Consider the following 14,653-nt stretch of genomic DNA (forward strand, 5'->3'; position numbering starts at 1 on the left):
TGCAATAAAAACCCATTTTTTTAAGAGTTAGCCTAAAATAATCTCCAGGGTAACGCAAATTTTTTAGGGCTAACAAAATACAGAAAAGAATGTAAAAAACAATAAAAAATTGCACTACGTCGTAAAAGTTCAGGGGTAGCGTCCTAATAAAGTATGCCCGCCCCTAGTTTGGTTGAAGCCCCACTCCACCATGTCGCCTTCCCACACCGTCCAGTCTTAGTGTTGTTGAAAAAGTGGGGGTTTAGAGTAATGTAGCATGCTGACTAGACTAGTATGGATTTAGATCACCCTTTAACGTTGTGAATGTTGTTAATAGTATATATATATATATATATATATTATTTCACAAAATATAGAGGGTGTTTGGGATTGGTTATTTAATTTCAAAAGTGTTTTTTTGTCAAAAGTGTTTATTAAGTTATAACTTTTTTTCAAAAAGAGCTTTTAAAAAAAAGTGTTTGTTTTATCTTTTGTGGTGAGAAAGTAAAATGACTAAAAATGATTGAATAAATTTCCATTTTAGTTGCTATTTTGAATGGGAGGGATATACTCGTAATTTAATTTATTAAAAAGTCAAAAGTCATTTAAAAAGTCTGTGGCTTTAAGAAACAGGTTTTTACTTCTAATCAAAAAGCCAAAATACATTTTTTAAACTTATTGGCTTTAAAAAAAAAAAAAAAAAAAAAAAAAACAATAAGTCATTTCCAAACTCAATCACAAACACCCTCGTAATAAAACCTTAATAAGGTAAACACTCAAGAAAATTAGATAAGTGAATTAACATAAAATTAGAAACTCCTTTTCTCATAATAACACTAGGAAACTCAAAACTTGCATGAAGACATGAACGTAAAGTGTGTATCTATAATAGTGAGGTTACACACACCCTATATGTTAAACGCACCCAGTAGTAAAAGTAGAGAGATAACATGACAGATAGTGCATTCAGTATGTTAAACGCACCCAGTAGTAAAAGTAGAGAGATAACATGACAGATAGAACAACAATCACTACTAGAAAACTGGACATTTGCGACCGCTTTTACATCCGTTTTTTGTCAGTCGCAAATTCTGGTCGCAGTTGCTCAGTTTTCTAGTTATTAACGACACCAATTCTCAAATGGATGCTTAACGGCCGAACCAACAACGTTACTACTATTGTTCTTGTTCCCAAACGTAATATACGTCAGGCAATCTACTTTCAACCGGTATCGACGTGAAACAAATCCCTCTTTTAACCTCATTCGTCCTGTAACCATAACATTAATCAACACCACACCCGCGGTCACATCTTGGGCCAAAGACGATGCAAGATAGGGACTCAACGGAACTTCAGTTCCGTTGAGGTAAGGAGACCAAAGCGCGACATCTGATGAACCTAGGTACCTCGGTGGAAGCGCTATTGGTGGTGTGATCTGTTGCTTCTTGTAGGCGGTGTAAACGTCAATTTTGTCAAAGTGTATACCGTGATCACCCTGCTTGTTCTCGCAGGAGATGGTGATTTGGAGGGTGGAGGTGAGGGTGGCGGTGGTTGTGGAGACGTTGAAGGCGTAAAGTTTGACGTCGTGGATGATGAAACTAGGTGAGGTGGAGAGGCTGACATAAATGCCAAGGATTGTCAAGGCGAATACGTAGATTGGGGCGAGAATAAGACACAGCAACAGTTGCACATGATGAGCTAGGAAACAGTCTCAAATTGTTGGAGAGGGAGATGTTCAAAAATCATGCATGCATATATATTTTATTAATAATTATGGTGTGGATGCAATATATCTTTTGATTTAACTATCATTTATCGACAAATACATAAAATTGAAAACAACAGATACTTTCAGAATGATATTAACTAACTGTATATTAATTTGATATTAACTATGAATTAACAAATTGCATTCTGCATATTTTAACAACTGATTACATGATTGTATTTGTATTTCACTTCCAACCTTTTTTAGATGATGACAAACAAATTGATAAGGATGCTTGATCTTAAAAGTAAAAATCCCCTGCTGCTCTAAATTCACAGAAAGTGCATCATTTGATCCCTCTGATCTCTCAATTACTGAGCCGGATACCATCAAGTCAATTATCATCGAGCCTAAGATGCTGATGGGATAGCCGCCGCCCCGGCCTATGAACAGAAGAAGAAATAAAATCAATATAATTCGATAACCCAAAACCTTAGTTGTCACAGTAAAAACCTGGTCATGTGAGTTCAGCAATCAAGGTCTTTTCGGAACCAAATTGTTATTGGGAATTTGGGATAGGCATTTTAGCCTTGTTAATAACATTTGTAAACTTGTAAATACTTTTATTAACAAGAACATTAACATTACGATAACAATAACTCCGTACGTAATGACATTATGATCATATATGTTCACCTGTTACTGCTAGTAAATGATTCTCTAACAGCATACATGAATATAGCCATTTCTTTTCTTCAATTTTGTAAAACAATGATAAATATATAGGATAAAAATAAAATAAACGGACGAAACGTACGAATTGGGGGAAAAAGCAAAAAGTGGCGGTGGCAATCTGGTAATTATCAGCAACTTCAAAATTACTGGGGAAAAAGCAAAAAGTGGCGGCGACAATCTGGTAATTATCAGCAAAAATTACTCTAGTAGAGTAATTTTGAGCATTTGTAGAGTAATTTTTGGTAATGTAGGGTAATTATCAAATTACTCTGGTAGAGTAATTTTGACTTCTGTAGAGTAATTTTGGAAAATGTCATTTTTACGGGAACTTAACCCTAAATATATAATCCTACATGTGTGTTATCATTAGACAATACATATTCTATATAATGTTGTCCAAGTATAATATCTAATTATACTTATCAATCAAATTAAAAAGAGTTAATGCCAACTAATCAGTCTTAACTAAGCATGCCTTTGCAGAAACAACTTCCCACATTCTCATATTTACATGCAAAAAGTGCATACAACAAAGAATACAACTCCTTTGATGAACCAAAAAAAGGAACTCATTTTCTGGGTGAAAAATTAGAAACTGAACACTTCACAATTAATATGGAAAAATTTCCCAAAATTGCTTTTCATTGGGCCTGGGCCACACAGTCTTGTTGGACTGCTATACTTTTTTCAGCCCAATAGATCAAGGTACCAGTACCACACCTTTTGGCAAATGCTAACCGAGCTATGACCGCTAAAATAACTTGGGGTTATTTCTTGGAATATATGAGGTAGGGATCTTGAGCGATAGTTAACACATCGGGCCGGTCTTCCTGGTTATACGTTAAGCATCGCCGGATAAAGTCCTGCAAGGAAAAATAATATAATTAAAGAAAGTAGATATAAAAACGAGAAAAGGGAGAACATGGAATGAAGAACTTACCTTCGCTTCGTTTGACACTGAAGGTCTAGAAGGAAATTCAACTTTTCGGGCTTTGATTATGGTGTCTTCACGTAATATTCGTTCTTGTGTTTGATCATGCCCGAAAGGGCGTCTTCCAAAAAGCATTTGATACAATAGAATACCAGCTGACCATACGTCAACCTATTTCCGAAAGGAAAATAATCAAATAAACTGGATCACCCTAAATTCCGAAAGGCCGTTGTTACTACATTTCCCTTTTAAAGCGAGATATAAACCAGAGAAAAAAAACTAAAATGGATCATTCCTCAAAAAAACGAATTCAATTTGTTTGTTGGTAAATTAACTAGCCAGGAGAAAATAAAGTCGGATATATATCACTAACCTTTGATGAAATGAGAGGGATCTTACTTAGCTCAAAGCATTCTGGTGGGAGGTACCTGAGCATGTAAAAAAGGGTGATTACAAATGGAACTTAAAACTATTTCCTACGATGATTGGCGTGAACCTTATATTCATTTCATAGTAAATAAACAAAATCAGACTGTATAAACGAATAACAAAAACAATATTACTTTGAATCATCTCAGTGCATAACGTTCTCTTGGTTTATTCAATTTATTATTTACTATAAAATAGGTCGATGCGATATTCTTAGGGGCTGTTTGGCAACATCTGAATGGTTAAGTGCTGAACCAGTAAGAGGTCTGAACCATTAAGTGCTGAACCAGTAAGAGGTCTGAACCATTAAGAGCCTGTATAATGCTTAACCGTTTAGAGGCAAATGTCTGACCAATTCTGATTAGAGGTCTTAACCATTTAGAGTTTGTATAAATCTTAACCATTCAGAGGCAAATGTCTGAGCCATTCAGACATCTGCTCGTGAAACAAACAATCTGAACCATTAAGTGTTGAACCAGTAAGAGGTCTGAACCATTAAGAGCCTCATTAAGAGGCAAACAAACAGCCCCTTAGTGTTCTGAAAGATTGGATATGATATTATGAGATTTAGAAAGATATGCACGCATTAATTGACATTTTGAAAGATACATATGAAATTACGCTTTACTCCTCCATAATGATTATAATGATGATGAAGATAAGCATGATTTTATAGAAAAAGAGTTCATACTGACGTATTTCCGATTTCATTGCAAAAGGTAACTTTTAAATGGATAAAATTATGAACTCTCACCAATATGTTCCGGCTCCCTGAGATGTAAGTTCCATGCCTTGGGATCCAACGTCATCTTCCACAATCTTGCTAAGACCAAAATCAGTTACTTTTGCAACACCAAATTCATCAAAAAGAACATTCCCGGGCTTCAAATCATAATGAATGATCCTCTGGTTTCTTTTGTTTAAGTAAACAAGTCCTTGAAATATCTGAAAAATAATTATCCTAGCTTCTTTTTCTGGTAGTATGGGTGTTGCTTTAAGAACAGCATCAAGATCTTTACCTGTATTAAAATGAACAATGAAACAATAAAAATGAATAAACAGTTTTATGCTAGTAAATCATCTGGGTAAAAAAAAGGAAAAATTACAAGTTTTCTCCTTTATCTTTATACCACTTTTCAGGCGGTGTCCTTTTTAACGAATGTTGACAGGCGGTGTCCTTTACTAGGTATTTTGTTGCAAGTTTAGTCCTTTACACTCAACCCAGTTAAAAAACCCTGTTAATTGTTGGGTGTAAAGGACTAAATTTGCAACAAAATACCTAGGTAAAGGACTAAACTTGCAACAAAATACCTAGTAAAGGACACCGTCTGTCAACAATTAACATCGTTTTTTAACTGGGTTAGGTGTAAAGGACTAAACTTGCAACAAAATACCTAGTAAAGGACACCGCCTGTCAACATTCGTTAAAAAGGACACCGCCTGAAAAGTGGTATAAAGATAAAGGACAAACTTGTAATTTGTCCTAAAAAAATGTTAGAGACTATGTATATACCGCTGCAATACTCCAAAATTGTGGAAAAGGTATTTTGATCTATCTCAAAGATGTCCCATAGCCGAACAATGTTATGGTGTATTAAGGTTTTATGAATATTGTATTCCCGTATAGCATGACGTATGTAACTTTGCTTTTTATCTTCACTCCAGTTGGCGTTTAAACCATGAAGCTTGCATGCAACGTATCTATATTCCACCAAATCAAATGCCTGATAAAACAGATATTTATTCAAATCATTGCAGATAGATGTATTCACACGGTTGCATAATTATTTAAATAACCAAAACAATTTATTTTAAAAGGAGAGAGAACTGACCTTGTAAACCTCACTGAATCCTCCTTTTCCAAGAAGATTTAAGAGGGCATATCGATGATTTAGAATCTGATAATTATTGAAACGAGAACCGTCTTCATCCCTAATACGCTTCATTTCGCGTATAAGCCGTCCCTTCTCTAGTTCATAGCGTTCTCGTTCACGCACATAGGTTTCTTCTTCCTAAAATATACAAACTTAATTAATATTTCTAAAATATGAAATAATATTGCAAAGAGTAAACTGCCATTTTGGTCCCTGTGGTTTAGTCACTTTTGCCACTTTAGTCCAAAACTCAAACTTTTTGCATTTGGGTCCCTGTGGTTTCAATTTTATTGCCATTTTGGTCCAAAAATGAAAACATGTCATATTTGTCTTATAAAATCCTGCAATTTTGTCATTTTCCTCATGGGCAAATCAGGTCATATTTGTCTTATAAAATATAGTATTTATTTATAAAAAAATGATCATTTTGCACCTGCGGAAAATGACAAAATAACAGGATTTTATAAGACAAATATGACCTGATTTCATTTTTGGACCAAAATGACAATAAAACTGAAACCACAGGGACCCAGATGCAAAAAGTTTAAGTTTTGGACTAAAGTGGCAAAAGTGACCAAACCACAGGGACCAAAATGGCAGTTTACTCTATTGCAAATAAGGAAACTTACACGTTTAATGCTGGCTAGACGGGATTTGTAAATCTCATCCTGGATGATGACATCTTCTTCTGGACCCCCTGATTCTCCTTCACTTCCGTCGCTCTTATCTTCAAAGAAAAAAGGATTAATTTCATATATACCCTTACAAACTTGAAAATTTTCATATATACCCAACCAAAACTAAAAAATATCATATATGCCCTTACAAAATAGTTAAAATATCAAATATACCCATTTTATTAAAAACAATCTAATAAATAATCATATTACCATCATTCTTTTAATTTCTAAGTTTTCATATATGCTCATCTTTAAACTTCATATAACATATTTTAAGCTTAAATTTATTTTTACCTATTTTTATTTTTTCCCATAATCAATAGTATTCTCCATATATAATATTTAAGCTAAATAAATTAAGCTAGAAAAGAGTAAATATAATATTTGAAGTTGAAGGCCATATATGAGATTTCGAAGTTCTAGAAAAATAAGGGTATAATTGTCTTTTATTAAATTGTTTTTAATGAATTGGGTATATATGATATGTCAACTACTTTGTAAGGGTATATATGATAATTATAATTTTGCATGGGTATATATGATATTTTGCAAGTTTGTAGGGGTATATATAAAATTGCCCCAAGAAAAAAATAATGGAATTTAAAATTGATTGTAGCAGAAATATTTATTTCCCTACTTGATTTAAAACTAACTGAATCTAAAAGTAAGGAGTAAAATGCCATTTTTGTCCTTGAGGTTTGGCCAGTTTTGTGACTTTCGTCCAAAGGTTTGTTTTTCCGCATCTGGATCCAAAAGGTTTGAAATCTTGCCATTTTCATCCGGCTCCTTAACTCCATCTATTTTTTCTCCATTAATGCAGTGGTATTTTCGTTAACTTAAAGAGCAATTCGGTCTTTTTCACTTTATGTACAAGCATTTAGCATAATGTACAAGTATTCAAAAAGATGAAAATACCCTTAAATTAGCAAAAAAGATGAAAATACCCTTAAATTAGCAAAAAAGATGAAAATACCCAGGCGTTCACGGAGAAAATGGATGGCGTTAACAAGCCGGATGACAAATGGCAAGATTTCAAACCTTTTGGGTCCAGATTTGGAAGAACAAACCATTGGACGAAAGTCGCAAAACTGGCCAAACCTCATGGATGAAAACGGCATTTTACTCAAAAGTAAAGAATTGATAGACATTTACCAGGCTGCTTTTTCTTTAGTGACTTCCTCTGCCTCTCGATAACCTCCCTTAATTCTAATAAACGTCTCTACAAAGCAGAAAAGGGAATGTAAGTAATGTTCATGTTACAGTCCATTTAAACTGAACATCCAATAGAACACACCAGGTGAGCGTTAAGATCCTTAATTGCTTGCCCGTCTTCCCAGGTCTCAGATATGACTGTTCCAGCTCTGCAATTGACCGAAATGCAAAGAAGTCCAAATATCAGATGCATTATCATCTAAAAAGGTAAAACATGGAGCATATTTGGCTACTTTAAGTAAGCGATTACGTTTCTACTTCGCTATGCAGTTAATATCGGTTATCGGTCCCCATGTAAAATATCAGTGTCAAATATCGGCCAGAAAAACGGTACCGATATTATCAGCGATATTGACCGATAGTTGACCAATATAATTGATATATCACTGATTTTCCCAATATCAGTACCTATCTTCTTAGTTCTACCATTCGTCTTTCTTCTTTTGGCTGCCATTAGTGTTTTAAGTCTTAATTGTTAATTGTTCATGTTTTAAGTCTTAATCTGTTCATACTTGCTACAATTGTTAGTGTTAAATTGCTATATATATAAATTCTGCATGATATTAAAATTACCGATATCTCATTGAGATAACCTATATCTCAAATATCGGTCCTTGACCGATATCAGATATTTTACCGCATTAACTGCATAGCTACTTCGTATGTCGATCAACAAATAAGTCAACAGCTAATTGACTAAACTAAAATAATTTAACTGAATATTTTTTTACCTAATAACACCCACATTTCCAAGTCTCAAAGAATCGTGTCTAACTTTCATTCTTGCTTCTTGTCTCTCAGCTTTAGACACAGATATCAACAGATCAGATATGACTTTCATTCTCTGAAATACAGAAAAGGTACAATTAAGAATCTTCTAAGCAAAGTGAATAAGACCCTACTACTAAATTTGAATTTATCCATATGCTAATAACTCGAATCTTCAATACAACTGAGGCAAGAAACAATTTTTTTACAGTTCCTTTGTAGAAGTGCTAGTTGACAAAAGTGAAAATACAGCAGTACAAAAAAAAAACTCACTTTAGGTTTCACTTGTTGTTCATTATTTTTAAGTTCCTTAAGTTCCTGTACAAACCATAAAGCAAAGATAATTAAATATTGACTATAGATTGCAGCAAGTATAATACAGTTCTTGAAATATTAAATAAGAAGGTGACAGCAATTACACCTTTTCCAACTGTTGGGATAGATGTTGGTATTCTGAAGCCTCTTGGCGTGCTTTCCTTAAGTCCTCCTCTAGTGTTGTTATTTTGACACGCAAAGATGTGATTTCCTCCTTTAATAAAAGAAATCCTTAGGTAAGAACAAGAAAAATCAATGACAGTGAGATACAAACATGCTAAGATATATCGCATTAAAGTCGATATGTATAACTAGAGGCAGCAATCTTGGTTTAAAAAATCGTGCCTTAAGCGCGCTTAAGCGCAAAGCGCATCTAGGCGCAAACCCCATCGCCTTGTGTGACATAAGGCGCATGATGTACAAGAAGCGCAGCTGAGGCACGCTTTTTAGGGTGAAAATCGACCTAAGGCGCAGCTGAGGCGCACGCTTTTTGCACATGGGGTGTTTCTATGCTTCTGAGTGTTGTACAACAGGCTTTTTATGTTGTACATTTATGTTTTTTTCATTTTAAAACATATATAAAGCTTAATTATAGCTAAATCATAGGTATTCAATGCTAGACACTTATGGGATATATAAAATAAATTATATAATCACTTTGCGCTTTGCGTACAAAAAGCTCACCGCTTTTGCGCTTCGCTTTTTAAAAATCGGTTTTAGACCTCGTCGCTTTTGTGCACTTCCCGCTTTTTTAAACCAAGGCAGCAATTACTGTTCACTGACATCCTTAGATGTCTAACATATGGTTTATGTGTGGGTGTTCGTCGCTTGTTAGTCCTTCCAACATATTATACATCATCTGTCATATTTTCCCATTTAATAGCAGTCCCTTATGCAAATTTAGTTGTATTTAATTGTATTTATTGTGTTCTTCCTTCAGAAATACTATTAAGAAAACTGCATTTCGAATGTATAAGATAACATGCAAGCAATACATAGGCAGACAATACCTCTAATGAAGCAAGCTCATTTTGTCCGAATTGTTCGTTTGGCCTGCTACTCTCCTGAAATGTATTGAGAGAGGAGAAGTCATTGCACACAACTAAAATAACGGATCCAAATTCTCTAGTGCTAATAACTTTACTATATTTGTACATGTTGATCAGCTATACGTAATAAGTATGCATTTTCAGTAATATGTGCAGCATTCAAAGTCGAAGAGCCTAACTATTAAGCACCGCCCATCTAGCCATCTAGGAACCGAATTATGGCAACTCTTTCTGTTTTCTAATTATACTTGCTACATTTTCCATTTTGAGTGTCGCATTTCCATATTAGCATTTAGTTAGCAGCAATGTTTCCATTTAGGGGCATTCAATTTTTAAAGTTATGTTTCTCATCCAAAAATTGCAGCAATAGTTCTAACTTGTGTGACTTTGTCTACAATTTTTATAGACTGTCATTTGACGAGAATACTGGTCATCTAAAGACCAACCAAACGCTTATGTTATACTGTGAGCCCGGTCGCACATCGCAATATTTTATAGGATGGAAGGAGTACTTCCAACTAGCAGTAACTATAAAAGTACTGCACAAATCTAAAAACCAAGGATTTATTTTGTTGATTGTATTTTGAAATATGTATTAATTTAAAAGTTGTTTTTTGACTTGTTCTTCATTTTATTAATCTAAAAGGTCAAAGGCTTAAATGTGAGACAAAACTCTCCACCAATAACAAGTTAACATTAAAGCAAGCCACGAATTGTGAAGTTAGTTGGGGACTTGGGGTAGCTAGGCTAGCCGGCTAGGCCCATCATTAACTAACGATACGTTGAACCATCAATGCTTCAGGAACATGATAGGAAGGTTAAGACTTAAGTAATTTCCATGTTAACCACTAAAGCCTTATTGAAGCGAAATATGATTTGAAAGATTATAATCAAAGATAGACAGTCATCACTTGTAGTAGCATACTTCGGAATTGGTACTTCTAGTGTGACCCATCAACTTTCTACAAACTAGTTAAAACATACTGTATTCGTAATTTCGTATGATAATGTCCAGACAACGAATTTGCATATGAGTTGGGTGCATAGCGATGAACCCATCGCTCAAATTTCTAAAGTAGTTTTTTTATTACTTTTATGAGAAGAATTTCACTTGCTCGTTGAAAATTGCACATGTAACATACACAAAGCAACATGTACGAAAATCGCACTAAAATTTTCATTATTCACATCGAGTTACTTCGTCCATTGTTAATACGCTGAAGTTAGATGTCTATGAGTTGTGACACCGCATACATGCACAGCAAAATGGTAGTTACTTATGAACAAATATAGTAAAAAGTAAAAGGTATTATGTCCGGAACCACAGTTAAATTCTAATAACAGCACAAGAATGACAATCACTTGTTATATGGCCGAGTAATCATGATCACAGTTAAACTATAATAACAGCACAAGAGTGACAATCGCTCGTCAGATGGCAAAATTATAATCACAAAATACAGCAACAAAAACTAATAGATTACGAGGCCGAGTCTAAACTCAGTTTTCTTACAGGAACACTGATAAAGGTTGCACAGAAACGATACCTTCGGATTTGAGTTCTCAGGAAAACCATTTGAGGTAGAATTTTGTATTCTTGTCTGATTATTAACTAGGGGCCCACGTCCTCTGGCTGGAGTAGAATTACCCTTACCACGGGTTTGTCTTCTCCTGTTTACATCTGAACCACTCTTAACCTCCACAGGTTCCACAACATTTTGTCTCGCATCCGACATAACCTGGAGTATTTCAAAGAAGAATAGTTACAGAAAATACTTGCTAGAAAAGAATTTTGTATAGAAAGTTTGAAATATAATGAAAATAAACTAGCATTAATCTGTAATCCTGTATATGATATGGTCATAAAATTCAAGAAACAAATCAACCTCAACTTGGTTGGCTGCAGTTGAATCAGCATCATCCGCGAGTTTTCTACGCTTCTGAAAGTTAGGCTGTATGAGAAACTCTCTCCCATTCTGGATAAGAAATGAAAATTAAAGGTTAACTGAAAAGCATAAACTTTAAGGATGTCATTTGGCACAAAAAAACAGCAGTTCCTAACTCCCTAGGAGTTCGCCTCTTAAAGTTTGTTTTCATGTTTCCCATTTTGTGATTTCTTTTGGCACAAAAGATTTGACAATTAAACAACGCAAGTCAAGATCTCTTGCAATAAAAAATGAAACAAAAAACTATGTAACAGAAACATTTTTTTAACGGAAAGGTCAAGATATGCAAATTTCATTGCAAGCAGAAGTAATAAAAAATAGAATAAAGCATCTATCTTATAAAATCAAACTCTCCTAACGGCTTATTTAGTCCAAGTGCCCTCTCCTCGCCTGAAGTCTGAAGATGAGTCACCCCACATTCTTCACATGTCCTGACTTGTAATCTTACCCATCATGGTGCGGTCAGCCAGTCACACACACACCCCTCAACTTGTATACTTCATATACTCATAGTCCAGCCCATTGTATCTCTTTTCTGACTCAAATTCGAACTTTTTGGTCATAACATGCCTTTTCGTCACTCTATATAATTTTTAACACAACTGACACAAGACTGCACTCCTGCAGTTGAGATAGCCAACTAAAACATTTTGGAGTCACTGGTTGTACAACATCCGGCCTTCCTTCAGCAACCTTTCTACAAATATAGCTTTCCCAAACATGTATCAGCTCCTGGAGTCAGGTTCCTATTGGCTGACTTTTAACCATCTGTATAAGAAACTTATTATCTCTATAACAGTATAACTTCCATAATTTAGCTTTCACCGAAAGCATATAACATGCATTTGAGAAGTACAAAACACAACATTGTCAAGAACACTGCCTCTCTGCTCATTCTTAATGTGCCAAACACCCTTAAACTTTCGATAAATTTGCTATTCAGATTGTTGAACATATAAGTAACATTAACTAAGACGACCAAGAAACTAGAAGTGCTCGAACAAATATTTGAGCGACGATAACATAAACTAAACTAGGTTTTCTATAACTTTAGCATCCACAAACCCTATGATGTCCAAAACTCCATAACCTAAGGTTAAAACTTCTAAGTTCTAACTAATGAGATTAGCAATCCACATTATGCACAAATCACACTATAACTACAGAAAACATGAAGTTATGCAACAAATATTCTAACAAAAATTAAGAAAAAACTCATCTGAAAAGACTCACAATATCATCCTCTTCGGAATCGCTAGATTCTAACGATTCAGCACAAATTCCACCAGCAACGTTCGCTCCAAACTTTGAAGAAACATCAGCAGCAGAAATCTGAAGTGTAGTAGAGGTTTTACCTACCATTCGAGCTTCGAGTTTCGCGATTTTCGATGGCAGAGACTGATCAGACTGGTTAGAAGAGTTTGACGTGAAGTGCTGAAGAAAGTCTTCTGGCATCGTTGATTGATTGTGATTAATAAAAACCTAATTCAACCAACAGTTCCAAAAATCATAAGATGGACTCAGATTGAAGAATACAGATGGATGAAAATGGTGTTGTGGTGATATTGCATGTCGTAGTGGAGGCGATTTTGATAAGCTCAACGGTTACAGTGATCGATTAGGGTTTTTGAATAATAGATTCTTCGATTTGGGCGTTGATACAGGGTGGTGAGGTGGAGAAACAAGCGGAAATGAATTTCAACCCGCGATATGGCGGTCGGCAGTCGAGTGTATTGGTCAAATTAGGGAATAATCTTTTTATTTTTTTTTTTTGTAAAAATTTATAAAAAGAAAATAGTTTTTTTTTATAAAATATAGTTTTATCTATATCGAGTCGGGGGTCTCACTAGAAGTAGCATCTCTATTTCTACGGGGTAGAGGTAAGACTGTCTACATCTTACCCTCCTCAGATCATACTTTAGCTTTGCTATTGGTGAGATTTACTGATTATGATGATGATGAGTTTTATCTATATATGGTTTTTATGTATATATGTATATATAATTTACTATATATGTAAAATTTTATAAAAGATAGTTTTCTTTATAAAATATAATCTATATATGGTATATTTGTAGATATAATTTACTATATGTAATTTACCTGTAAATTTCTACGCGTGTTGCGGCGGCGTCGAAACGTGAATTAACACACATTTATACCTCCTAATGAAAATGTATCATGTTTGACTTGACTCATTTCCAAACAAAAGTTACATCAAAACGTAGACAAACTAAAAAGCGTACATAAAAATAAGCACGAAAATGTATTATATATTACCTGACTTGTTTGCGAAAGAAATTTACGTCAAACGTTACCCAACTTGAATTTATACCAACACATACATAAAATAAGTACTAAGAATATTCAGTTTTTAAAGTTAAAGAATGGTATGGTGTGTTGCGCCGACATCGAAACGTAAAATTACACAAATATATATCGTCTGATGAAAACATATTATATTTGACCTGACTCGTTTTATAACAAAATTTATGTCAAACCATAGACCAACTGAAAACGTATATAAATACAAACACCAAAAACATATTATATCTTAGCCTGCTCAGTTCTAAAAAAATCACGTTCAAATATAAATTAACTTGAATTTATACCGACATATACATAAAAATAAGCACGTAACAATTGATTAAAAAGTTTTTAGAAAGTTGAAGAGTTGTAAGTGATAATGTTAAATGTTGGAAGGTGAAGATACAAATATATATATATATATATATATATATATATATATAGAGAGAGAGAGAGAGAGGCCGGTTAACGTACAATACCTCTTATCCTACATTATGTACACGATGCCCTCAGCCATACGATCTTCAATCGATCAAACGCGAGCGAAACTAATTTAAAGGATTAAATTAATCATTTTAATATATCTAAATCATACCAGGAACGTTAAACGTCATTGCGAGGTCATAAATCTCTGTAATTGACCGATGATAGTTCAAAATTAAACCCTAAATCAAATTCAAAAACCTGAAAATCTTCTTCCCCAACCTCCCTTCGTTCCTT

The 14,653-nt window shown here is 34.2% G+C and overlaps 2 protein-coding genes across 2 annotated transcripts; both read right to left on the minus strand.

Annotated features, from left to right (window-relative positions):
- Window positions 1-1,099: 1,099 nt before the first annotated feature.
- On the minus strand, window positions 1,100-2,433 carry LOC110932611 (NDR1/HIN1-like protein 1). Its single transcript, XM_022175936.1, has 2 exons — window positions 2,384-2,433; window positions 1,100-1,595 (listed from the first exon to the last, which is right to left on the minus strand). The coding sequence occupies exons 1-2, from the start codon at window positions 2,431-2,433 to the stop codon at window positions 1,100-1,102; spliced, it is 546 nt and encodes a 181-aa protein (XP_022031628.1).
- A 444-nt stretch (window positions 2,434-2,877) lies between these two features.
- On the minus strand, window positions 2,878-13,332 carry LOC110930842 (serine/threonine-protein kinase TOUSLED). Its single transcript, XM_022174221.2, has 16 exons — window positions 12,860-13,332; window positions 11,567-11,656; window positions 11,228-11,419; window positions 9,642-9,695; window positions 8,738-8,845; window positions 8,590-8,634; window positions 8,280-8,392; window positions 7,631-7,697; window positions 7,489-7,555; window positions 6,286-6,383; window positions 5,615-5,794; window positions 5,296-5,506; window positions 4,537-4,801; window positions 3,727-3,781; window positions 3,363-3,524; window positions 2,878-3,285 (listed from the first exon to the last, which is right to left on the minus strand). Exons 1-16 carry the CDS (start codon window positions 13,079-13,081, stop codon window positions 3,190-3,192), a joined length of 2,025 nt encoding a protein of 674 aa, XP_022029913.1. The 5' UTR covers window positions 13,082-13,332; the 3' UTR covers window positions 2,878-3,189.
- Between the last annotated feature and the right edge of the window lie 1,321 nt (window positions 13,333-14,653).

This window comes from Helianthus annuus, chromosome 3 (genome assembly GCF_002127325.2).
Source record: "Helianthus annuus cultivar XRQ/B chromosome 3, HanXRQr2.0-SUNRISE, whole genome shotgun sequence".
In the NCBI taxonomy this organism is placed as follows: domain Eukaryota; kingdom Viridiplantae; phylum Streptophyta; class Magnoliopsida; order Asterales; family Asteraceae; genus Helianthus; species Helianthus annuus.